Here is a 24,998-nt window from a genome sequence, read left to right on the forward strand (position 1 = left end):
TATGTTGTAATGGCATCAAGAAGTAATCTAGATACAGTCACCTTGCTGGCGATACAAATGATATTATGTAGTGAGGCATGTGGTGTGTGGAGCCTGTTGCAGTGCCAAATTCTGCCATCTGTGGACCAGTAAGTTTAACAGCAGTGTGATGGTGAGCTCAAATAAGTAGGAGTTGGAGCCAACAATAAATGTGAAATAGGTGACCCGTGTTCCTCGGTTGTACAAGCACAGGATGAACCTGAAACCAATTAACTTTAGAGGCATGTGAATATATTAAAAAAAAAAAAGAATCAGTCAGCCAAAGTGCCACCAGCCCATACCGCTCGTGCTGTCTAAAGAGTGGTTGCCTCCCTTTAATCAATCACATTTCATACCACATAATCACGATGACATGCCCCCTGTCAGAGGTCAGTCTTTTTGATCTGGTTCTTCCCATCGAGTGGACTGGTGCTGATGCTGTATCAGCACTCTTTAGAAATGCTTAGATGGTCATATTTAGGAGGTTAATTAGTACCCTACTACAGTGTTTATCAGCCTATTTCATCTAATGTACTCATACAGGCTGTCAGATGGACTCAACAACCCTTTCATCAACAGCACCTCATTAGAATTCATGTTAAAGTGGATGTGGATTACTTTCAGCTGTTTACTTTTAGCGAAAATATTGATCGGATTGTAAGAGAACTGTCTTAGCCATTTAACTATAAATACAACTAATACTCCATTAACAAGTGATCATAATATTTAGCAAACTATCTGAATGGTTTATCCATTAGTTTTAGCTCACAGTTTCATTGTTTTAGCTGTACTGTTAGCTAAAGCCTTAACTAATAGCCACAGTTTAAGCTAGCTATGGTCATTCCTAAATCATTTATCTGTTCCTTTATGTTTTCTTTATTGGTATCCTTTTTGTTAGCTTATACCCATTCTTCTCAAAGCTATTTAGTTCCACTCAATTGTTCAGTTAAATGTATTTTTGTGGCAAACACATGATAATGTTTCTATGAATCTTATAACCCATTTGGAAATCACTATAATGCTGCTTTTTACAGTGAAAAAAGTGTGTGTTTTATGTGTCTATGCTAATTGAAATTTATATTGAAAACTACTTATACTCCATAATAACATTTTACGAAAAACAGTGCAAACATTGTTTGGGATTAAACTTTTGGCTTAACTGTTTGGGACTCCTTAGACTGAGAAAGGGCCTTGTCATTTTGCAAATGTCTTTAAGTTGTTAAGTTGGTCCCATTGGATACATAGTTTCTTTCTAAACCTTTTACAGAGTACTTTCTATTGCATAATTGTTTGAGTTTTAAAAAAGCTGTATTATTCACAGGACAACAAAGAGTCCGTTCAAAGTCCATTCACTGCAAATATATGAATGTCTTATTTTTTATTGTTCAGTTAGAAACCATCTTATGATCCTGTCATCCTCTTCTGATAAACTTCTAGAAGAATCTATGAATAGCTGTTTAAAAAGTTAGATAAAATTAATTCTAATCCAGATACAGCGATTCAACTACTTACACACTAATTAATGATTAGCAGTTAATACAAAACACTGTAAAATCATTAATAATCCCGTTTTGGGGGTTTAGTGCTAAGAAAACTCAAAATAATGAGGCAAAATGAGTTTTCAAAACTTGTTTCCAAGAGTTTAGGCAACTCAAATTTGTTGTTAAGCTAATTACTATATTCCTGTGAGGTGAACAGTAAAATTATAGCTTCAGCAGCATATATTTCTACCATCAAAAAAAGTTAGAAATGTTTGTTGAATTTAAAAAAAAGTTCCAGTTCCAGTTAGTAATGTAAAATTTGCATTTACAACTTTCATTTCCTCTGTTATTTCCCACAGTAAATCGATCCGCATATATACCTTGGCACAGATTTCAATGCCAGATGCAATCCTCCCATTTACCAGGCTTATGATCAGCAAGGGCTGAATACTAGTGCGTGTACTGGAAAAGTTGGATTTGTGTTTCCTGTCACTTCTGAATCAGGGAACTTATGCTTGATTCGCTATCTTGCTAACCTCACAGGAATATTGTAATTAGACAATTAATGATAATAATAAGTGATTAACAAAAAAATTCAACTTGCTAGAAGTAAAGTCAACAACACTCAAGTAGCGCTAGCTGCTGATGCTGTTAATAACAAGACTACTACTTGCAATGCTGTATTTGAATTGTCAGTCCACAATTAATCCGTCCACATAAATTATTGCGTTCGAAATTTCTCAACTGCACAAAATATTTGCACAGACTTTCTTAATAGCTGCACACATTGTACTTTTTTGATGATGCTCTGAAATGTCTTTTTTTGTAGCAAACCCACACTGTTTATTTAAGGCTCTCTGATTACTGAAGGATAATGGGGTGGCAACAAATGTGACTGGAAGCTACAGTGTATCTGTTAGTGAAGCTTGTGTGTGTGTGTGTGTGTAAACTCACCAGCTTGCGCTGACACCAACCACAGACGCCACAAAGAGCCACCAGCCAAACAGCACACACTGTCACTGCAAGGGAGACCAGGAACACACTGAGGGACACTGAGCCTGTGCACAAACACACACACATACAGGGGGGTGGAAAGAGATTTTTTTTTAAACGTGAGTGATGGTTTTTGGGACACACAGAGATATTTTCTTCAACATGTGTAAAATAGAAACATGGAGGACATTGTACATCATGTTGTCAAAGGGTGCAACCCAAAAGAAAGCAGGGATTTCTCTCACCACGTTTAATTGAATAGCCGAGCAGAGCTCCCTTTTTTTTTTTTTTTACATTCTCATAAAAACCTAAGAAATACAGTCTCATCACCAGCCCTTTCATGCCGGAGCGTTTCAATACCTTTCCAATAAGGAGTGGAGCCAGGCATCACTCAGATGCACACACATCACTGTCACTGTGTCACAGCTTGTTAAGTGACAGTCTGAAAGTGGAGGGAGGAGGAGGAGAGAGGAGGAGGAGAGGCTGACAATACAAGAGAGCTCATGATTTATGGGTATCGGTAGATGCCCAGCGAGAGAGGTGGCTCTGGAAGAGAGTCATAAAAAAACATCATCTATTGCTGCTCACATGTGTCTCAGTGTGTGACTGAGACAGAATAGATTCACACATCAGCACTCCTGAGTTTTCAATTCCACATTCTCCCACATTTAAAACAACTGGATGGGCTTCACTTTGCAGCACGAGGACAGACGGCCTCACTGAGCTGTTCTTATCTGCGCAGCAGGAAAGATGGCTATGTATTCAAATTCAGGATTTCTTTCTAACTGATTCTAAAACATACAGCGATAAATGGATGTCAGGATACATTTTCACACCCACAAGTGATAAACAGTGACAAACAGGCAGGCTTTGGCTTTCAGTTACTGGGTTTGCCTTCCTCCCAGCTGCTGTCTTCTTTCCTTCCTTTGCTTGTCATAACTGCCCTTTCCATTAAGGATACACCAATATACCGGCCAGACGTGGGGCCGGTACTGGCCGTAGGCAAATGAGATGGCATTAAGTAATGGCAGTGGTGTTGCATTAATTTTTGTGCTGGCCTAACAATCAAAGACAGTGGGATGAAGATGTCATGGTAGCTTTTTGTTGATTTAGGCGATTAAAATCTTAGGCATTGTATTAGAGTTTGACGTTTTGGATTAAAGTTATCCTCTGATTTCACTATACTTTGATTCCATTACTATTCTAGCAATTTTCAGCCTTGCTTCTTGCTTGATTAGTTTTATCGTTGCACTGTGATATCTGGTCCCTGTTTGTGTCACGCTCTGAGTTGGAGATTGTTATTCATCCCTCTATCTCGTCACATCTGGATTATTGTAATTCGTTGTTTACTCATCTTAACAAAACTTCCTTGGAGCATCTGCGGGTTGCCTTCTAGGTACTCGCATGACACAGCGCTGCTAATTCAGCTGCAGAGACTCTCCATCAACTCCAGACTTTTTTTTTCTTTTAGAGTTTTGCATGGACAAGCACAAGAACTTTACATCCATGCATCGCCAGGAGGTCTCTGAAGTCATGTGATCAGGCTGAAAACTAGTCAGAGATTTTGCAACACTGGAAAGCTCTCTTACTGAGACCTTTGGACTTGGCGATGGCTTTTCAAAGGCAGTTTAAACTTGCCTTTCTGCATGGTGGTATAGCAGGTAGTTTTTTTGTAGTGTAGTGCTTTACACATTTGCCTAACAAGCAAAAAAAATCACAGCTTCAATCCTGGGAGACGACACGCTTTTCTGGAACGCAAAGACCCAGGAGTGAGTTCTGAGGTATCTGGAATGTGGCAATAGTCCTGTCTTCTCTGTTAAAGTGTCTGTTATGCCTTCCTCTGTGAACTTGTGCACCTTTGGCTTTAATAAAAGGTTTTTTATTGTTATTTACATCCCACGTCCTGCATTTGGGTCCATCCTTCAGCACTCCACACATCAACTCCTTTCACAGAAGAGTTAAAAGACTTCAAAACAGTCGAATTACTTCTTTATAACAAAGATGTCTTTGTGACCCTGACATAAAAGAGCCAAAATAAAGAGCCAAAAAGTATTTTAAACCTTAGCATCAGCCCATAATTTACCATCACTGCATCCTTACTTTTCATCTCCCTTCTCTGTCACATCTTTTGCCTTATTATCCACCTTGCCATCTCCTCAGGGAACTGATGTGACTAGAAAAGAGTAATAGTGGCAGGTGATATTTCATAGGGAAAGTCTGAATGGGATCTCCATTTTATTCGCGCTTTCCCTCAACCTGAACCGCTGTTTTCAAGTCACTGAGACACCCGAGGCCACTTCAGAAAAGAGAGAGCAAACTCAACCACACAAGCATTGCCACACACGGAGTCTTTGTGGGACAAAGGATGGTTATTTTGTCTTATAACATTTTATTTTGTGGTGCAAAAGAATCATTTAGTTTGTGCATTAGAAAAAAAAAACCTTGAACCCTGGATGGGGAAATATAGGCAACACAGACTGTGCATCCCTTATAAAAATAAATAAATAAATAAGTAATGTCGTCCTTTTATTTTTCCTTTATCAATGTTCCTGCTGACTGTCCTCATTTCAGCTAAGCAAACAACCTAAAATGAGGAATAGTGTTGCCAGGTCCTTCTTTTTACCTGCCAATAGCTGGTTTGTGTTAGCCACCTTAGACTCTCAACAGGAGCCAGTAAATTATATCATTTATTACAGTTTAAATGCTTGTTTACCGGTTTGTCTGTCGATCCACTTTTAAATATGTCCCTGCACCATTGTGACCAGCTAATGATTTGTGTACTCTGTGGAGCTTTCCTAGAAACAAGATTTGGCTTACATTCAGTGCTTTCTAAACAAAATGTCGGCATCCTTGACTTTTAACACAATGAACCTATTTCATACAGCGCCACATTTAATTTCATTATGTAGCAATAATAATGTTTTTTGCATTTCTTGTCAAGTTGTTACCACTCTTAGATCAGCTGTAAACTGAGAAAACAATAAACGCACAAAAAGCCTCAACCACGCAACTCCTTCAGCAGCTCTGTGTCGTGAGCTGCTTGCAGATGTTTCTGTGGATTTTCAGACTATAGCGACAGAAAGAATATGTGCCTTAACCAGCGCCAGCGGGAACTGAACTTTGCTCTGTGTGGTTGATGGAAACCTGCTTTTACACCTGTATCGCCTGCAAGATAAGAATCCTAAACATCTCAAACATTAGACACTACCTGAGTTTATCTCCTGATCACAGAGACTGACCCAGACTGGAAAAAAAGGCACGATCCAGCTTGACTGAACATGCACTGATTGTACAGATACAGTAGATATAATCAGCATAATAGTCTTTATCCATCCATCTGTCTTTATCAACAGACAGGCTACTAATGGTAAAGAAGAGCAAACATGCCCCTCTGAGCATGAGAGGGTCAGTGAAACGCACCCATATCCTGAATTATGATTATCTCTATTCATAGCGGTTTGAAAATAGATGCCATGTACTCTGCTACTGTATATTCACAGAGAACTCAATAAAGCAGAGTCCATTAGATGCTATGACATCAGCGAAGGGAGTGATAGATCTTAAATAAGGAGAGCTGAACTGGTGTCCAGCTACGGCTTGTGGTAGCTGCAGAGCTAAGTGGCTCTCTGATGGCTGTTTTGAACTGTGGAAGAGGTTGGAGACTCAGGTGGATCTGTGAAAGCCAGCAGCTGATGTAGGGTCCTGTATTCTCTCTGAAGGTCGGAGGGTGTGGGGGTGTGTGCTTTATGAGCTGTGTCAGTCATGAGAGCTAAGGGAGTAAAAAGCTTCCAACTAAAACGCAGTCCAAATAGGCCATGCTACTGCTCTCAGTAATGGACAGCTGACTTCTGCTTTCCACTTCATGGGATATGTGCTCCTTTTTTGGGAAACACTATAGACAGCTATAGCATGCAGGCTGAGGGATGACGAGAAGGAAATGCACTGCTTCTGCAGTATTATGAAGATATGCAAATCTTCAGCGCCACGGCTGTGGAGGAAAAAGAAGCATCATTAGAGTAAGAGAAGCCCGAACAACACGCAGCTATCACAGCACTCAGGAAATTCAATTTATCTTTCCCCGTGAACACTACAAAACTTTTAGCCTGAAATCCTCGAGCAGGTGATACATTAGCGTGGTGGAAGATAAAACTTGTATGCCGGAGCTGAAATAAGGTTTCTACTTGAAGTTAAACGAGGGCAGCAAACATAAAATGCAATCTTTACCATATGTAACCAAGTAACGAAAGAAAAGACCCTTTTTAAATGGAGGCTGGTGGAAAATGGCACCACTCAGTAAAAACTGACAAGTGAGCTAAACGAGCCATTGAACCCTTTGATCAGAAGCTTTTAGAAGTCAGAGTACTCTTGAACTTGAAAGTCGCTTGTTTGCTTGAGATTTCAGTGGCGATCGCTTTTTATATGTACATAAAAGAGAAAATAAATGGCACTACATACTGGTGTGAGTGGTGACGGTGATGTTGTAAATGAGCCTGCAATAAAAACCCCTTTCAGGACAACAAAGCGCTTCGTGTAGGAGGTTAAATGTGGACGGCTAACGAGAACTTGCAGGAAATATCAAAGCGCAGACTCTTTTGCATAGAGTGTATGGCTAGCAGCATTGAGGGATAAAATGCACGTAGGAGATCTGGTGCACATGAAGTGAGGTAAGCCAGGCAGAAAGGGACCAATCCTCAGGGGGGTTGAGAAGAAATTGCTCATTGGACAGGCGGAACTGGAGCAGCATCCAGTCAGCAAAGCTGCCACACCTCATCTTTATGTACTGACTGAGGTGGAGAGGCCAGTGCCTTAGAAGCTCTAGGTGTAAAGCTCATAGCCTAATTGCCACTTCAAAGTCCCTGCTTCTTGTACTTGAGCCTGGGCTCTGCCCTCTTTATATCCACTGAGCTGCGGGGTAATCCTTAGATGTCACTCAGATGTCTTCACAGTCTGTCCCCTCTGAGGCAGAATCTGTGCGTAACAGCAGAAATGGTATTTACCTCCAGGTATATTGTAATACTGAGCATTTCAATTTGCTTCTATCTACCTTCTGGCTCAATTCGGAGCTCAGATAATTTCCATTGTTTGCAGTTGGCGTCTCAAGACAAAAGGCTGGATGTCAGTAAACAGCGCATGCATACGAAGGCACACAAAATAAATATTTCGCCTGTTGCTCAGTTGCACAAAATAATTTGAGTGGGAAGAGTCTAAAAAACATTCAGCAGACGAGATGTGGATATAATGAAAAATGATTGCAGTTCCAGGTAAATAATGCAGTTGATGAGGTGACATTTAACACAGTGAGCACAGAGCTGGATGCTGGAAATGCTGCAGAGTGCTCAAAGAATGACCTGCTGTTTTGGCATGTTTCATCACATTATTGTAAAGCCAGGCAGTCTGGCGAGGCTCAATAGGTATTTGCTCGCGAAAGAACACCACTTCAAATAGGACGGACGGCAGATTATTGACAGTTCTATCCTTCTTGCAGACAACAATGTGAGCCGGTTGGTGGGTGCATATTGGTATTTGATTCAAAAAACAAAGCAGCTCTTCTGGAAATGTCAAATATCTCCTAATCGTTCCTTTTTTGGAAAAATCCTTTCTGAATTAATTTTCTGCCCCAAAGTCGTGTCATTTTATATCAACAGCACTTGGTTTAAAAGAAGTGTTTTCAGGGTTTTGGTACCTGGACCCTGGACTCTTGCTTCTCAGGTGTCAATGCTTTCCATCCCTTTATGTTAGCATGCGGTGATGATAACTGTGCAAAACCATACCAGACAGCATAATGTAAATCCCAATTCACAGTGAAACCTGGAGCCCCATGTGCTACAATCACTGGGATGTGTAAAGTAACCAGTGAAGTTGTGACAGGTGGCGAGCACCTGTGGTTAGAGTGTCTCTTGTATCCGCTGTAGGCTACAGGGACTTGTGCTGGTTTTCTGTCCATATATGCTCTCAGTGGCTCAGCTGCAACACTGTTGTGCCATGACAGAGCCTGTTTCACAGCAAGAGGACAGCCGCCTACGTCTGTCTCAGATGAAGGGTAAGCACAGTGACAATCTGAGCTGGAGTTTGACCAACAAAGCATCACGTGGCACATGCCTGGTGTCACCTATAATGCCACCATCACCCTATTAGCACCTCTGACAGTGAACGGATGAATCAACCATAAAATCCAACAAAATCTGGGCAGTAGGGGTGTAAAATGAGCTGGAGCTATGATAGAATTTTTAAATATTTATAAGGGAATTAAATAAAGTTCTCAGTCTACCATATAGCTGTTATATAAAATATCATTTAAAGTTAGACTGTGGAGTTTACTTGTCAACAAACTTATATTTACATCAACTGTTACCAATACACATAATATGTGTATCCCTGAGGCAAGGATCTGGACATCTCATATCATGGATAATCTTAATTTTAGTATATGATCTGCTTTTATGAGGAATCATGTAGATCTTAGCATTAAATAAACAAAAAATAAATAACAAAGGGAAATAAGCAAAAGGCAACAGTTGTTTGTGACACATTTAAAAAGGCAAAACTTTTATTTTGAAAGTGAATTGTTTCTCTTACTTTCTCCCAGCAACCTTCAGCAACCAGTCAACAACCAGTTGGAGAACTGTACATTTTTCCATAGCAACTGGTAGTTGCCAGAAGGTTGCTAATCATATATACTACTAGTCACAGGAGTTAAAATAAACCTGGGGGCATGAATTGTGATTCGAAGCATAGATTGTGTTTCTACCCCGAAAGTGTGTCCTTACATATGATCTTTCGCTCAGACGTTGTTAACATCCACTTTTATGACAAACAGTAGTCTTATTGGCTGTCAGCGTTAATGCTTTAAGAAGCACAAACAGCACAAACAGGCCAAATGGATCCAGTTCACTGATTCTGTAGTAGAAGTGAGGCCTAGCAGACACTGATCGGCTAAAGCTTCCAATCAGCACACCTGTCAATCAAAGCAGCCCTGCTCCAATGCCTGTATCTAGATATATGACTCATAAAAGAAAATCACCCCTGTTTGAGTTGCATTTAGAAAAAAAACTATCCACAGAAGTTAAAAACATGTGTACAAAGCTTATAAACATACTTTTTAACTCTTTTCCCTATAAACTTGACATCTGACGACCTCCCCTGTATCCATAGTAATGCGTTTTGACACTATAGTATATATCAAAAAAGACACAGTTTGACAACCATTAGAACAACTGGGTTTTTCCAAGGGTAGCTGGATAGGCAGAGACCACCCTCATTAACTTCTGATGCACACCCGGTCATTTTGTTCTATAAGCAGGCCTGAAATGTGGCAGAAGCCACTCCTTATATAAAAGAACTTCAAAGCTTGCTCCTAGTCTAGACTTGCAAAGGGTAAAGAGTTAATATTTTTGAAACCAGCCTCAAATGCCCATTAAAAGAACTACAGCTTTTGGCCCTTGGCAACGGCAGTTTTATTTATATAGCACATTTCATTGCATGGCCCTTGTGTGCTGGCTACATTTTTCAGCCTCGCGGTTGCCGACCGGTGCATCGCTGCATTTTTTTTGACACATTACCAACATCTATAAATTAATCCAACAGTGTGACACCTGCGTAGTAATGTGTATTATGTCAAAAGAGCACTCACATGTGTGTCCCCATGAGGATGCCCAAGACAAATAGCTCTAAAGCTCCACTAGAATCCCCAAACCTTATGAGGTAGTGTTAAATACAACAGAAGGAATCTGTATGTATGTATTTATCCTTTGGCAAAATAATACAATAACTCAATAATACAAATGGTTTTCTTATCTACTGTATGCTACTAGTAAATACTCACAAGTGTCGGTGATAAATAAGCAGCAGCCTGCTCATGGACAGATGCTCACAGAATAGACTGACAGCTTAACTTCTGTGTGGTAAATATGCCTGTAATAAACTGTCAGAATAACAGCTGAATCTTTTTGTATGTATAATTCGTTACACTTTTGGCTGCACATTGTTCTTTGGATTATCATTTTCTTAAAGCCCACACCACCCTGTAGGAAACAGTGTGCTATCAATAAATTATATATTTGTATTTTAACTCCACACACTGATTTATAACATTTCTGCTTTCTCCTTGTTGTTGTGATCTCACTGAGGGGTTAATAAATATTATCTACTTCTAATTTTGATTGGACGAGTGATAAAGTTGACATTCAGCTTACATCCATTTCTTCTGTGTCTTTGATAAGGACTTTATCCTGTCTGCACGGTCTGATCTATCACGTAATCTATCAGTGTGTCTGCTATAATTTTCTCCCCCAGCTCAGCCTCAGAAAGACTGAATTAACTGGTCAGATTGAAATGAATGGTTTTCATATGTAAGTCTCAAAGACCCAAAGACGCTCTCTTTGAGAAGGCAGACTTGTGTTTGTAAGTGTGCGTCTGCCTCGCATCAAACGCACATTAATAATGGATTACAGTTGTTTGTTGAAGGATGCCTGAAAAAACAAAAACACTACTTAAAAGGAGGTTAACTCATCTGCCTGCTTGGACTGCAATTTATCATTTAATCATTTCTTTAATTATTTCATTTTCTCATTAATTTACCTCTTTACCTGATGCTCCTCAGGTCAGATTAACCATCGCGCCTTCCTCAGACTTGACCTCTCTCCTCTCTTTTAAATACTCTTCGCACTTTTCCCCTCCTGGGTGTCATTTTGGGATAAATGACTGTTACGTACGGACAGACGCCTGATCAAACCAAATGAGCTTCTCTTGGCTCCTAAGCTTGAGGATGTTATGGCTCCTTCACACCGTTACAAGCAACCTATTATTCACCAGTCCCACTGATGCCCTTGAACGTATTGATTTAAGTCCTCGTGGTGGCTGTTGATGCTCTGGAGGTGGACTAGTGTCCATCCCTGTAATGAGTGTCTGAGCTTTAAACTAAGTCAACCATGACTACCATTATTCTAGGTTGAAGGGCATTAAATTGCCTCTATATACCCTATGCTATTTGTTCTAAGGAGGGTCAGGGCTCACAATAAACAGTTTATTGAATTGTTTGATACACTTTCCCCTGGTGTCTCCATTTTTTCCCACATTTTCCTTATTACTCAGGCTGCGAACTTGTTAAAGGAGACCTATTATGTCCATTTCCAGCTGTAGAAGAATCTCATTGTTGGAGTCTAGTAGGATAGTTTTACACGACTGCCAGGTTTTATTTATCCTATATGAGCCCTCCTGCTCAGGCTATCCTGTTCTTTTAGCTCCTCTCAGTTTAAGGCCACCCTCCCTTTAATTAAACTATCCTTTTCTTTTTTTGGCCCGCCAAAACAAAAGGTTTGAACGGCATGTGGCTGGTTCTCATAGTTAGAGCTGTATGTCTAAGATTACCACATTAGTCTATGATATTATGTATGACATAAGTTCATTTATCATAAAAGAACTATATCTGGGAATCCACTGACTATTGTCTCCCTGGCCTGGGGAGCCGATAGCTATCAGCTAGGTTTTAGCTGATAGGAGAAGCACCCAGTTTGGTTTTCTCCTGCCATAGTCCATCTGCTTCAAGGTTCAATGTGTTGTGTATACACTGGTTGTTAGTTGGCTTACTGTTGCCTTCCTACCAGCTTGAAGCAGTTTGGCCTTTCTGAACTGCTGCTCACTCGATAGTTTCTCTTCTTAGGACCATTCTCTGTAAAACCTAAAAATGGTTGTGGGGGAAAAATCCCAGAAGATCAGAAGTTTCTGAAATAATCAGACCAGTCCATTTGCCATCAAAAACCATGCCACACTCAAAGTCACTTGAACCACCTTTCTTGCCCATTCTGATGCTCAGTTTGATCTTCAGCAGGTTATCTTGATGTTTACATGTCTAAAATGACATTAATTTACATTAATAAGCCATTGAACAAGTATACTTAATAGAGTAGCTGGTGACTATCTGGTTATAGAGGTTTAAGGAAAAGATTCAAAATCCTTATTAGTCAATGATCCACAAAGGTCACTAAAATAGGAAATTCTTCTTGTCCTTGTGTTTACTTTCTCATATGCACCACTGAGAAGCTTTTCATTTAAATGAATCTTGTAATCTCGTGTCCAGTTCCCCTTAATGTATTCACCCTGTGATCCCACTGAATATTTAGCTCTTGCAGTTGGTTAATGTTATGTTTACATCACAGCAGTAAACACTGGTTAATCCATTCCTTATACTTTTATCAGGGCCTTCTTTGGCTGTGGTGAGGCTTAAAAGAGCCACCATCCTTCAAAGTCTTTCAATGCTGTGTGCATTACTACAGATATGTTTACATAACGTGGAGAAATGCAAAGCGTGACGGAGCTGCTGTGCCTGGTTACTGCATGGTTGTACACAGTCGCTGCCACCGGTACAGCCTATATCATTTTTTCCCTCACATTTTCTCTTATATTTTTCCAATAGTCATCGTCATCAAAGCTCAAAATGGTTATAGTCTTTAGCGCCAAACATTTTTCCTGGCTCCTCTGACTTCCTACGCCTACTCGACGTTCACTTTTTACCACCTTCTTCTCTGTGTGCCTCTCCTGTAACTTCTAATTTATAGCTGCATCGCTTTTCACCATCTGTGTTGAAAGTTGTTTTTTAGCCAAAGCCCTCCTAAAAATGTGTGCACATGTGCTCAAAGCTGCACGCACCAACACGCACACATATTCTTCCACTTGACACAGCTTAAGCACAATGACATGAGTGGGAACGCATGCACTTTAGGGATGTGAAGAAACCAAGAAAAGTGGAGAGAGAACAGTGCAGGAAAAAGCAGAGTGGGAGTGAGGGAAGAGCGATTCAACTGTAATGCTATTGAGAAGCAATTTGTGAAGCTTGTGCATATGCATGCAGGCCTACAGTCCCCATCTGCCCACATCATCAGCTCACTGCTGGTGACATCAACCAAGACAAAGAGGTTTCGGATGCTCCAGATGTATTATGTGGGTGGTATTATAAAATCTAATCCAAGTCAAAGTCAATTGTATTTGCCTAAGGATACCAAGTTGCATGCATTCGTGGCATGTGTTTGTATGCGTGCGTGCGTGTGTCTGTGTGTGTATGCGCTATTTTTTAATCGATGTCTAACTTCCTGTGCTACACTTACATGAAAAAATATTAGCCTAAATATTCTCTGTCTTTCAAAAGTGGGAAAACAATTATTGAGGGTGTAATTAAAGTATTGGCAGGACAAGTGCAACTTTAATTGAATGACAGCTAAATGACAGCTAAATGACAGTGAAGCGGCCTAGTCTCCGCGTATCCGTTATGGTTTATATAAAATCTCATCAAACTACACAATGAGCTCGGCTTAAGGCATTCACACGACTATTCTCATCCCAGACGGTCACACATCTACAGAGCAAAGTTCATATGAAAATGCCAGACAGACTCCATTTGTCATAAATGAATTAATTTTGATTCATGGCTACCTGGAGGGCGCTACCTTTGCCTTCTTCATTCAATTAAAGGCTGCTTGTAAAACGCACTTTATTACCTGTCTGGACAGACTTGGCAGTAAAATCCCAGAACCTTCCTTAGCTTCTAGCTAGAGGTTAAAGTATTGACTCGGCCACAACCCAGCCAAAGTCATCTCCCTTTAGACTCCATAAAAAAGCCACTAAAACGCGGACCTTAAGTGACCCGATGGCAGCCTTGCGTGTGTGTCTTTCTGTACGTCCACCTTAAATGTAGGTCTTTCTGCAAGTGGCGTTCCCTTTCCACTGAGTCAAAACCTCACGCTGATAACCTCAGCTGGTGCGATGAGTGATCACCCTGCCTCTCCTGTGACCGCAATGTTCTCGGCGGCTGGTGTCAGGAGCGCTGACAACAGGAGGATGTGCGACAGCTAAGTGAGACGGAGTGAAAGGTTCGTTTAGAGGAAAAATAAATGGGTCCGGTGTCTTTGTATGTGCAACAGGCAGCCAAGCTGTAATTTACACTGTCATAGGAGCACAAAGGGAGAACAGGCCAACACCACTATAGGGTGCATTATATTTGTTCAGTGACTTCTGCTCTCATCTGATGGAATGGAGAATTCCCAGGTGACCTTTCTCGTCAGAGGGCTGTGCATTAATGGTTAAGCTCCACTACGGCCCGACTGATCCTGTTCTCTACACTGTTGCGAAATGTGCGGAGGCCCGAGGGACAGCACTGCATTGGCTTCGTGTCAGGAGAAGATTTAAATACCCCTCTGCATTTAGATTCCAGCTGGAGTGACACCACAGAAAATAACCCTCATTAGCATCAGGCAATGTCAAAGGAAGGACAAATTAAAGTAATGAAATGTATCCTCTCTTAACGGCGACTCTTTAATGTATCTTCTTCCTCTGACTCAAAGCGGCTTTCTTCCAAAAAAAAGAAGAAGAACACATTTGATAATTAATTATTTAAATGAGTGAAGTTTCACTTTTTTGGAGACAGACAGCTCTATATAAACATAATTTCATTTTCATAAGCACGGGGTCATCGAGGAAGGGCCTTCAGCGCTGCTGTCTGTTGCTTGACTGCTCATTGATGTGTTTGCTTGTAAAACTGTCAACAATTTACAGCTGGGTAGTACCCAGCAGACTGAGACTTATTGACGATGCCACGCAGCTGCTCGATGCGGCAGGCTACAGTCGAGCTCATGGGAAATATAGTTTTCCACAGCTTACCGGTCCTTGTGGCCTTCGCTTCTGCAGGGAGTGCTCTGTGATTTTTTCCTTCCACATTAAGTCAATTATACAACACCTGAGGACACTTCAAGCCCAGCTCCACGTTGTAACAGCTTGTCTTAATTCTTCCTCACTAGCATATTAATACAAGCTGCTGTGACAATGCTTTACACTCACAAGGAGGGCCTGCTCCTGCAGTCAATACCACCTCTGTGTTACAGCTTGGGAGTGGCCGTATTACTCGCAGTACTGTGCGTGTCACTATTTGTCATGTCAGCCAATACTGCAAAGTTTTCCATCTGGCTGGCAGGGGCAGCGGTGAACTAATGGCAGGCTTGGCTGTCATTAAGCAGAGCGATACACACCCAGAGCGCTCATATCTACTTGACATTATCACCCTAACATCATGACAAGGATGCCATTTGGCTAACTATTGCTGGCATAACTGAGGAAGAAAATAATAGAGGGAGTGTGAGTTCAGGCTGGAGAGGAATTAAGAGAGAGAGAAAGAGAAGAGATTTAAGTTATTACTGGAAATCACAGTAGACGTCTCTTCTGGCAGGGTAATAATGAGCAACACGGTATTTCTGCCCGAAATATATAATTAAATGTGGAAAGCGGCAGTGCGCTGCTTTCCATCACTGTCTCGATTTACTTGAAACCCTCTTGAGAGCGCACAATGCTGAGCTGACCACATGTAAACTGAGTTGTCACAAACAATCTAACCGGCACTGCGACGGTTATTTATTGTAATTGGAATGAAAAGCTAAAGCTCTGAACTAACCTGATCTAAGGATGATTAATTAAGTCGCTTCAAGGAGCTACAGTTCTCGTCATGCATAATGGGTCAGATGAAAAAAGAAAAGTTTAAAAAGAAACAAAGAAAACAAGCGATGCTATCAAGGCAGACTCTCAGCCTCCATGAGGTCTGTTAGATCACTAAAAGGACAACGGGACAGTTGTGTGATCTGTATGCAACGTGACCTTTAAGCCAATCGGGGGGGGGGGGGGGGGGGCAGATTCCCAAAAGCCCCCAAAACAGCGGTTGCCGTTACATCAGATCTGGTTGCTTTGAACAGATTTTTCTAGATCATTACTGTTTCTAAAAAAAGATCTCACTCCGCTGTGCTCCTTGGGATAGGAGCGGGTTCAGTCAGAGGACAGGTTTAACAGTGCTTGTGTCATGGTTTTAAATAAGGCAGTTTTTGCTCAGTTGAAATACACGCTGGATGGGACCACTGGATGAATTACAATGAAATTTAGAGCAAATATTCATGGTCCCCCCGAGGAGGAGTGTAGGGACGCGCCAGCGCTACTTTTTGTCTGATAAAATGAAAGTACACTAAAAAAAAATATTCATGCACAAACTGAATTTTAAGTAATTTAATTATATGTAAACTTTCCATATAATTTTGTTACACGAAAACAATGCAAATTTAATAGAATCTGGTCAAATGAAATTAGTTTGACTGGTATGCATTCAGTTCATACCAAGCGTATTTTCCTAATTTTTTCCCCATGTACTTATATTTACAGCGGGGGAAATCAGCACTGAACACGTCACCGATTTTCTAAGCAGATATTTTTCTATCGACGTGAAATTCTCACCAGATGTCGGTAACAACCCATCAAATCCATACATGCAAAGAAATCAAACCATAGATTATTACACATAGAATGTTTAATAATGAGAAATGGCACAGGGAAAAAGTATTGAACACACTTGCTGAAGTTTATTTGACACTTTGTAGAAAAGCTTTTGTTGGAGATGACAGCTTCAAGACACCTCCTGTAAGGAGAAACTAGTCGGATGCATTGCTCTGAGCTTTAGTTCCTTCCATAGATTTTCTACTGGATTCAGGTCAGATGATTGGCTGGGTCATTCTAGCAGTTTTATTTACTTTCTATGAAACCAACTGAGAGTTTCTCCGGCTGCGTTTGAGATCATCATCTTGCTGAAACATCCACCTTCATCTCATCTTCATCATCCAGTTTTTTATCAAGAATGTCTCTCTACATTTTCTTGTTCATCCTTCCTTCAATTATATGAAGCGTGCTCGCTTCATATTATTGAACTTGATTCAAAATGCTTTTCCTTCAGCGATGGAGTCTTTGGTGGTGAGCGTGCAGACAGGTCATGGCAATTGAGTGGGACTGAACCAGCTGATATTACTTTGCACTAAGTGGCAGGATTGCTTTCTAATCACTGATAGATTTCAGCTGGTGTCATGACTTTCGGTGCCTTTTTGCCTTTCTTCATGTGTTCAATACTTTTTCCCTGTGTCATTTTTCATTATTGCACATAACTTAATTCATGGACATCTTTGGTTTGATTCTTTGCATTGGATGCATTGTTACTGAGATTTGGTGCGAATTTCATGTAAATAGCACCTTAAGAAATGTATTTACTTAGAAAGTAACATGTTCAGCAATGTTCCCTCTAATTTTTCATGTGTCTGAGCGAACACACAAACTCTCTGAGCGGTCCCTGGGACCACTGTGAGCAACAGCAGACGTGTGCACTGTGGTCACGGCAGCATCGAATTCATCCAAGTTACGTGGTTTATTAAAATAATCAAATTACAGCATTTACATTTATGTTATGGTAAATGGCCTGCATTTGTATTTACTCAGTCCCTAAGGACCCCAAAGCGCTTTACACTACATTCAGTCATTCACCCATTGGTGACGGCAAGCTACATTGTAGCCACAGCTGCCCTGGGGCGCACTGACAGAGGCGAGGCTGCCGGACACTGGCACCACCGGGCCCTCTGACCACCACAAACACGGGGTTAGTATCTTGCCCAAGGATATTTAGCATGCAGCCAGGAGGCAGCCTGGGATCGAACCCCCGACCTTCTGGTTAGTGGCTGACCTGCTCTGCCACCTGAGCTACAGCCACCCCTAACCTCTATGTTAGACTACTTTTAATTAACTGCTTTAGCCCACTTACAATGAAAATTTTAAAAAAATCTTGTTCATGACCTGTGTAGGATGTTAACACTATTGGAAGTAAAAAAAATAACTTGAACTCCAATTTTGAAAACACAACTTTCCTTTTTTTTTTTTTTCATAAAGCTCTGATTTGTATTATGAGTATGAGTCTGTGGTCTGGGAGAGAGTCCTGTAACTCTCTGTCTGCAAAATACAGTATATAATGACCAATGTTGGGCAATTAATTATATAGTTACTTCTTCAAAAAAGTATCTGAGTTATGCTGTACAGTGCAGCGAGGAATGCCCAGACCTCTACATTGGAGAGACCAAACAGCCACTTCACAAGCGCATGGCACAACATAGAAGAGCCACCTCCACAGGACAAGACTCAGCAGTCCATCTGCATCTTAAGGATAAAGGTCACTCTTTCGGGGATGCCAATGTTCACATTTTGGACAGAGAGGACAGATGGTTTGAAAGAGGAGTGAAAGAAGCCATCTATGTCCACTGTGAGCGACCATCTTTGAACAGAGGTGGTGGTTTACGACACCAACTGTCTGCCATCTATAATCCAGTTTTGAGTTCCCTCCCCAGATGCCTTAACGCCCACTCACATCCTGGGTCATCTGACCTCAGGAATTCGCATGATAAGGTGGGGCCAGGTTTCACAATGAGCTCACCCGAAACCCTGGCTGATTGGGACCCACACCCAGTTTCACACCTTGGCTTAGAGGATCATCAGGGGGTCCTTTTGTCCCTCTGTGGGGCGATACTCCCACTAGGTCTAAATCTGGGACTCCCCACCATTTGACCTTAGAACTGAAGAAGCTTCTCGGATGAGAGGTGAAACGTCTTCAAGCAACTTAAAGAAGTCCAGACGCTTTTCTTTGCAAGCTCCTTTGACTTTTTTGCAGCTGTTTACCTAAAAATGCAGCCAAGGCGTTTTTGTTTTTTTTTAAATAAACATTTTAAAATATTTACAGAACAATCAGGTGTTCTGCATCAAATTTGATGCCACACAAATTATTTGTGCCGCTCCAAAAAATAATTTCTGTCCACTATGAGATAAAGCAGAACAACAGCCTGATACCTGCAGGCCTGACAACAGGAGATGTATCACTCCTGTAACACCTGTAACATTCAGCAGTCGCCTCATTGTTCTGACACACACAACAAAACTACACTACACACTAACTACACAAGATTTGCGCTAAACGTCACAAATCTCTCACATCTCAAAACACCGCCGTCACTCCTAAAACTTCCCCCCTTCCTAAACAACTAAATGCCATGTTGCCATATCATTTTTTGATTGGTCCACATAGTACATTTTTCCCCCAATAGGAAAGAGTGGGGTTTTTTTGGTTTTGTTTTTGCTCACAGGTGGAGAGTGCTTTCGAGGGTTTTCCTTATAAAACGCCGTTTTTACTGTTTCTTCCTGCTGTAAATATAAACAACGATAGTATTCAGGAAGAAAACCAAACATTGCAGATATTTTTATCATAACTCTGGTTTTCGTGGCCTATCAACACAATTTAAAAACTGGTATAAAGTCCACACTTTTTCCTTTAATTGTTCCATCTGTCCTGCTCACATCTCCAATGGTTGTGCACGTTGTCATTAACGTGGCTTCACTCCACATCAGCCACGCCGCTTTGCTAGCTAAAACACCGGTGTTGGCACATAAGGACGCTGTCATAGCCTGTCGACGACGTTGATTAGCTGCGTATATACGAATGTGAATCGCATTATTGGCTGGACTATGGGATAAGGTGGCATCGTTGTAATCCCATACGGGAGCAGCCAGTCACTTACTGACTAACACTGCAAAACAGAATTGTTAAAGTTTTAATTTTAATTTCAATTCAGGTTAGATTTTCTTTTGTGTGCAACGCAGATTTTCTGTGTGCAGAGACTGTGCCAGCAGTGTGCAATTGTGCAGGCATGCAGCTTAGAGGGAACATTGATGTTCAGTACTTTTACATTTTACCAGCTGTATGTGCCACCAATCATTAATATGGATAATTACAATACGTAGTAAAGTAGACATTATTACTGGTTAGTTTGTCAGTTGAGGTAATTTTAGATTATTGCATCTTTAAATATTTAATCTTTAGATCTTTAAATTAATATTATCATTATGATATTCATAAACAAATTTAAATTGTCCCATTAAAATTTTCACAATACCTCTCTTATTCGTTAGATTTGTACATTTTATATTAACCTTTTTATACTATATTTGGATTCTATATTCTGTTTTCTCTTTAAATGTGTTACTTTCTTGTCGATTTTTACCTTACTGAGGTATTTTGTTTTGTTACATTGTCTGCATGCAAAAAGCATCTTCATGCTGTGTGAAGCAGCTACAGCAATCCATCATTATCATCAAAAGAGAGAAAACAGAAGGTGGGTATTTCTATCTGCTGGTGGCATTTTAAATTAGAGCTGAGTGTAACTGTGCCTTTGCAACATTTGCCTCATTTTTTGTTTTACCGGTCACATGTTTGCTTTTGGATATTTAAATAATGTTTAATAAGAATTTCAAAATGACAAGAGAAGCTCAACACACATCTGCAGTCTTCTCTGACCACTCCTCACACAATAAAATTCAAAGTAAATGTTTAGCATGTATGTTTAAAAAGATACTCAGCTTAATGTGTCTGGTTTTTGTTCCCGAGATCACGGCTGGTGGGGCAGAGAGTTGCTGAGTCGAGAGTCTGGCTAGAAAGGTGGAATTTCAATATGCTGGTCATCTTTTTTTGGCATCATAGCTGCCTCTGTGATCACCCATGAGTTTGAAAAATACATAAAAATATTTGACTCCTCCAGCACAACAAGTCCCCACAACTTGTTTAGCCTTTTAGTCATTACAGAGATTTTACTCTGTGATAGTGCAGGTAGCAGTGAGATGAAATTTGGGCACATCAACATTGGCTGGAATAGAAAAGTTCATGATGCCAGAGTTTTAGTTAACCCCTAAACGCAACGCTGATGCTTCATAGCCCATAACCCACCACAGAAACATAATATCTGCAGATTTAGATCATATTTGCAGATTTTGTGAAATCCACCATGAGGATGTCATGCTAGATGAAGAGACAATCGTCATCAAGAGGAAAATGAAGACAATATAGAAAATCTTTACAGATATAGGCAGTGCAGACACAAGTGTGTTTAACACCTGAAGTACCCACAGCCAAGGTCAAAAGTAAGAAGGAAATTTAATAACTCAGTTGGGTAAATTAAACTGATATTTCTGCTGTGCTTTTATTTTTCATCAGTGAGTTATGTTTGGTGGTCATCAAGGTTTTTATGGCAGCATGTAAACTTATCCAAATGAACCACACAAACAGAGCAATCGCACAAGAGCTTGTTTTAATTTACCTAAACCTGCAAAGTGTGCAAATGCACTTTGAAGAAACCAGCAGTGGGACTCAAAGGCCTGCCTGAAGTCAAAGCCTGAAGGTATGATGGAAAAAGTAGAATAAATATTGAATGATGCACTTAAAAGCTTTGTGGGTATTTTAGAAAATCAGTGACTATTCATAAGTTAATGAAAGGGCACTAGTTATCTAATGGAAGTGTTTAAAGTGGCGAGCACAATACCTTCTCAAAACACTAAACGATGCACGGAAGAAATGTGAGGCTCAGCAAAGAGTATGATGTGTGTGTGTGTGGGTATGTGTCCATGCTTATTTGTGTGATTGCCAGAACGTGGCTGAGCTGTGCCTGTGGATGCAGGGTGATTCACCAGGCTGTTCTGGAGGACTCCTGTGTGGGCTCACCATCATTGAAATAGGATCTAAGACGGGGAAGAATAACGAAGGCAAACACGAGGGAACACAACAGACAAAGCAAAGATCTGGGCTTCCCTTAAGGACCACTGTATCCCCCCCATTCTGCAACAACTTACAGCAAGTGCCCCTTCCACGGTGCTTCTCACGGTGATGTGTGGTTGAACGATGGAGTGGTCATAAAGCAGATTATGTAACAATATGTAAAGGTTTGGGAAGGGGGGAGGAGTTCCAAGGTGTCACTCCTCCGTGCATCTGGGCTGGAGAGATTGTGCAAACCTCTGCTCAAAAAGCAGCACCCAAAATAGGATTAGACCAGAGCAAGTAAAAAAAAAAAAAATCTGAAACGTAGACAACTGCCAGCATGCCCTACCTCCAGGCTGTGCTAGTTGGGGCCTGGCAGGCTGGAGGCTGGGGAAGGGGAGGGGGGAGAGGAGACTGTGCGTATGGCTGTGGCTGTGCTGCCCTGATGGCTGGAGGAAGACAGTGAGGGAGCATAGGCATGCAGGCCTACAGATGCTCAGGGCTTTTTATTAGCCTGCTTCCCACTGCAAAGCCAAAAAGGGCCAGGCAGGGCTTACTTATTCCTCCTATTCCTAATGTCATCCCTAAAACATTCTTGAATTTCTCAGCACTTCATTACCCATGTGCTGATTGCCAAATGGGTTACAGTTTACAATAGTTATCATCATTCTTCCTCCTGTTCTTCTTCCCTGCCCACATCAGGTTTGCCAGCTGATAAAGATTCAAATTTCTTCTCGGCCTTATAGCTGTGGCTGGTGGCCCATGATTCTTGCAGAGAACAGCCATTCATGGAAACAAACACGCATCCAGAATGTGCCTAGAATAAACTGCAAATTACACTTGGCCTGACCACATTGCTTCCTGGCACACATTTAATGTATGTTTATAATGTTGAAAGGATAAAAAAACACATTTGTTTTCCTCAGCCACAGATCTACTGTAGAGACAGGAAATGCTGTTTGGTTCCCTCGTGAATGGTCTTCAAAACACAGCCCGCCCCGTTTGCCACAAACAAACAACTTGTGGTACTGTATGCATGTCGTACAAAGTTGTGGATGACCCCACAGCCTTCACATGCAGTCAGAGAGGTTCTTGCTTTCACAGTACACTGAATATGCAGTCACATGCATCACTGACCACTGCTGAAGGTTGTTTGAGCTATTTGATCGCAGGAGATCCTGAAAGCTGTTTGGGTGCAGGAACACCTGTATTAGGAGGCTTCATTTTGGATCAAAATGTAAACAGAGCTTTAGTAGTAGTAGTAGCTTTGGCTCAGTCATAACAAGCACAAACACAGAGACTGTTTTACAGCTGTGCACTCCCATTAGAGCTGAATTTGAAGAGAGTATATTTTACTACTCACTTAAGATAGATAGATAGATAGATAGATAGATAGATAGATAGATAGATAGATAGATAGATAGATAGATAGATAGATAGATAGATAGATAGATAGATAGATAGATAGATAGATCAAAAAACTTTTTAATCTATCCAATACAAAATCGCCATCTGTGATTCATTTTTACCAGTGGACAGTCTCCTTGCTCTCATTTTGAACATTCAGGTTTTTCCAGCTTGTCCCAGTCCTTCCTACAAGCTGGCGCATGTGATAGGCCTTGACATTATTCAGTTTGTCCTTCTTCTGAGCAGATCCAATGCTAGCTGCAGGGCCACTCAAACCAGAGCCTGCAGTCAACAAACTCGTGCTGCTATGCTGAGCTCGCCAGGGATGCAGAGCTAACAGCGTGTACTGTCACCAGCTGTAAGTCCAAGATGGCGGAGTCCATCAGCAGAGTAAGAGACTCATGAAAAAGGGAGGTCCTTATATTTCTCTCTTATTTCTTTTTTTTTTTTTTCACAAAGTACAACCTTCAGTATAACTTAATCATTTATTTAACAAACATTTTGACATTGAATAACTGTTGGCAGTCATTTTGTCAGTTGGTGGAAAAATAGTTGAAAATTAATGCTGAACCGACAGATGTTACCACGACATCGGGTAAAGTGGACATGAAACACATGTATAAAGGATAATTTACACTATGGATTCCTGCTCTCAAACACTGAGATAGACTGAATTTAAGAAATAAGTGCATAAAGTTCAAGTTTTTAGAACATGTTTAGCGCCATCTTGTGCCAGTACAGAACGTGACGTCATCTAGTTGGCTGGTTGGCTGCGGCTAATAGACTTAGTAACTTTAAGTTAGCAAACTAGTGACAGAAATGGTAACTCAGTGGAAAACAAGGGTAGTAAAACTAGAGGAAAAGCAGAGAAACCGATTAGGATACTTGTATTAGTCACACATGCAGACCTCTGTTTCTAAATCAGACTGCAAAGCTGCATGCATGCTCCAGCTTCATCCTCCAAAAGAATACCTTAGACCACGGACACACTATAGGTAAATGGATGCATGCACTGCATGTTCCTTCTCCATCACTGCACACAGTAATAGCTTCAGGTCAGCACTATATGACCTGAGTAGAAACCATTCATACATATTCAGACAGGTTACTCTGAAACTACATTGCCACATGATTGAGGTTCCACTTTAAAAACAGGACGTATGTCCTTGCTGGAATATTACCACATACGTCATCAAACTGAAATGAGATGATATTATCAGACAGTCAGAATTAAGCACCATTTATTGAGCTATATATTTAAAATTAAACTCCATTTACAGTGGAGAATCCAACTTTGCATAAGATGGTCAGGGAAGAATCTTCGACCTTAATTCCAACCTCTTCTTCCCCATCCTGCTTTCCATTAATTCCTCTTTCCCTCACTGCTCTACCTAAACCTTACAGACTCCAAATACCTGGGTTTGTGATCTCTTGGTAGATAGCGCACCAGCAGGAGGCATTTTATGGTCCACATCCAGGTTGTCAAATCTGTCTGGAGCACATTACACAAAGTGCTGCTGCAAACAGTGGGTAATAAACAGTGGGAAACAGAGCACGGCATGCCGCATTTAGAAGCAGAAGAAGAGGAAAATGGAGCAGTCTAAAGGACACGGGATGCATTTTCACTGAACTTCCCGAAGCAATTCTCTGCTCACACTAGACACTGTAACATCCCCTCCTCTCCCAACCATCAT

At 40.9% G+C, this 24,998-nt stretch overlaps 1 protein-coding gene across 3 annotated transcripts in view; it reads right to left on the reverse strand.

The window, feature by feature from the left end:
* The window catches only part of syt7a (synaptotagmin VIIa), a 93,854-nt gene that overhangs the window by 53,695 nt on the left and 15,161 nt on the right, over positions 1-24,998 (reverse strand). For all 3 annotated transcript variants that reach the window (XM_084933582.1, XM_084933583.1, XM_084933584.1), the window contains exon 2: positions 2,454-2,557. In XM_084933582.1, the coding sequence (XP_084789708.1) occupies positions 2,454-2,557 (104 nt within the window). The remainder of the gene's footprint in view (positions 1-2,453; positions 2,558-24,998) is intronic.

The sequence above is a fragment of the Perissodus microlepis genome, chromosome 7 (assembly GCF_051167445.1).
Source record: "Perissodus microlepis isolate ML-2025 ecotype Zambia chromosome 7, ASM5116744v1, whole genome shotgun sequence".
NCBI lineage: Eukaryota > Metazoa > Chordata > Actinopteri > Cichliformes > Cichlidae > Perissodus > Perissodus microlepis.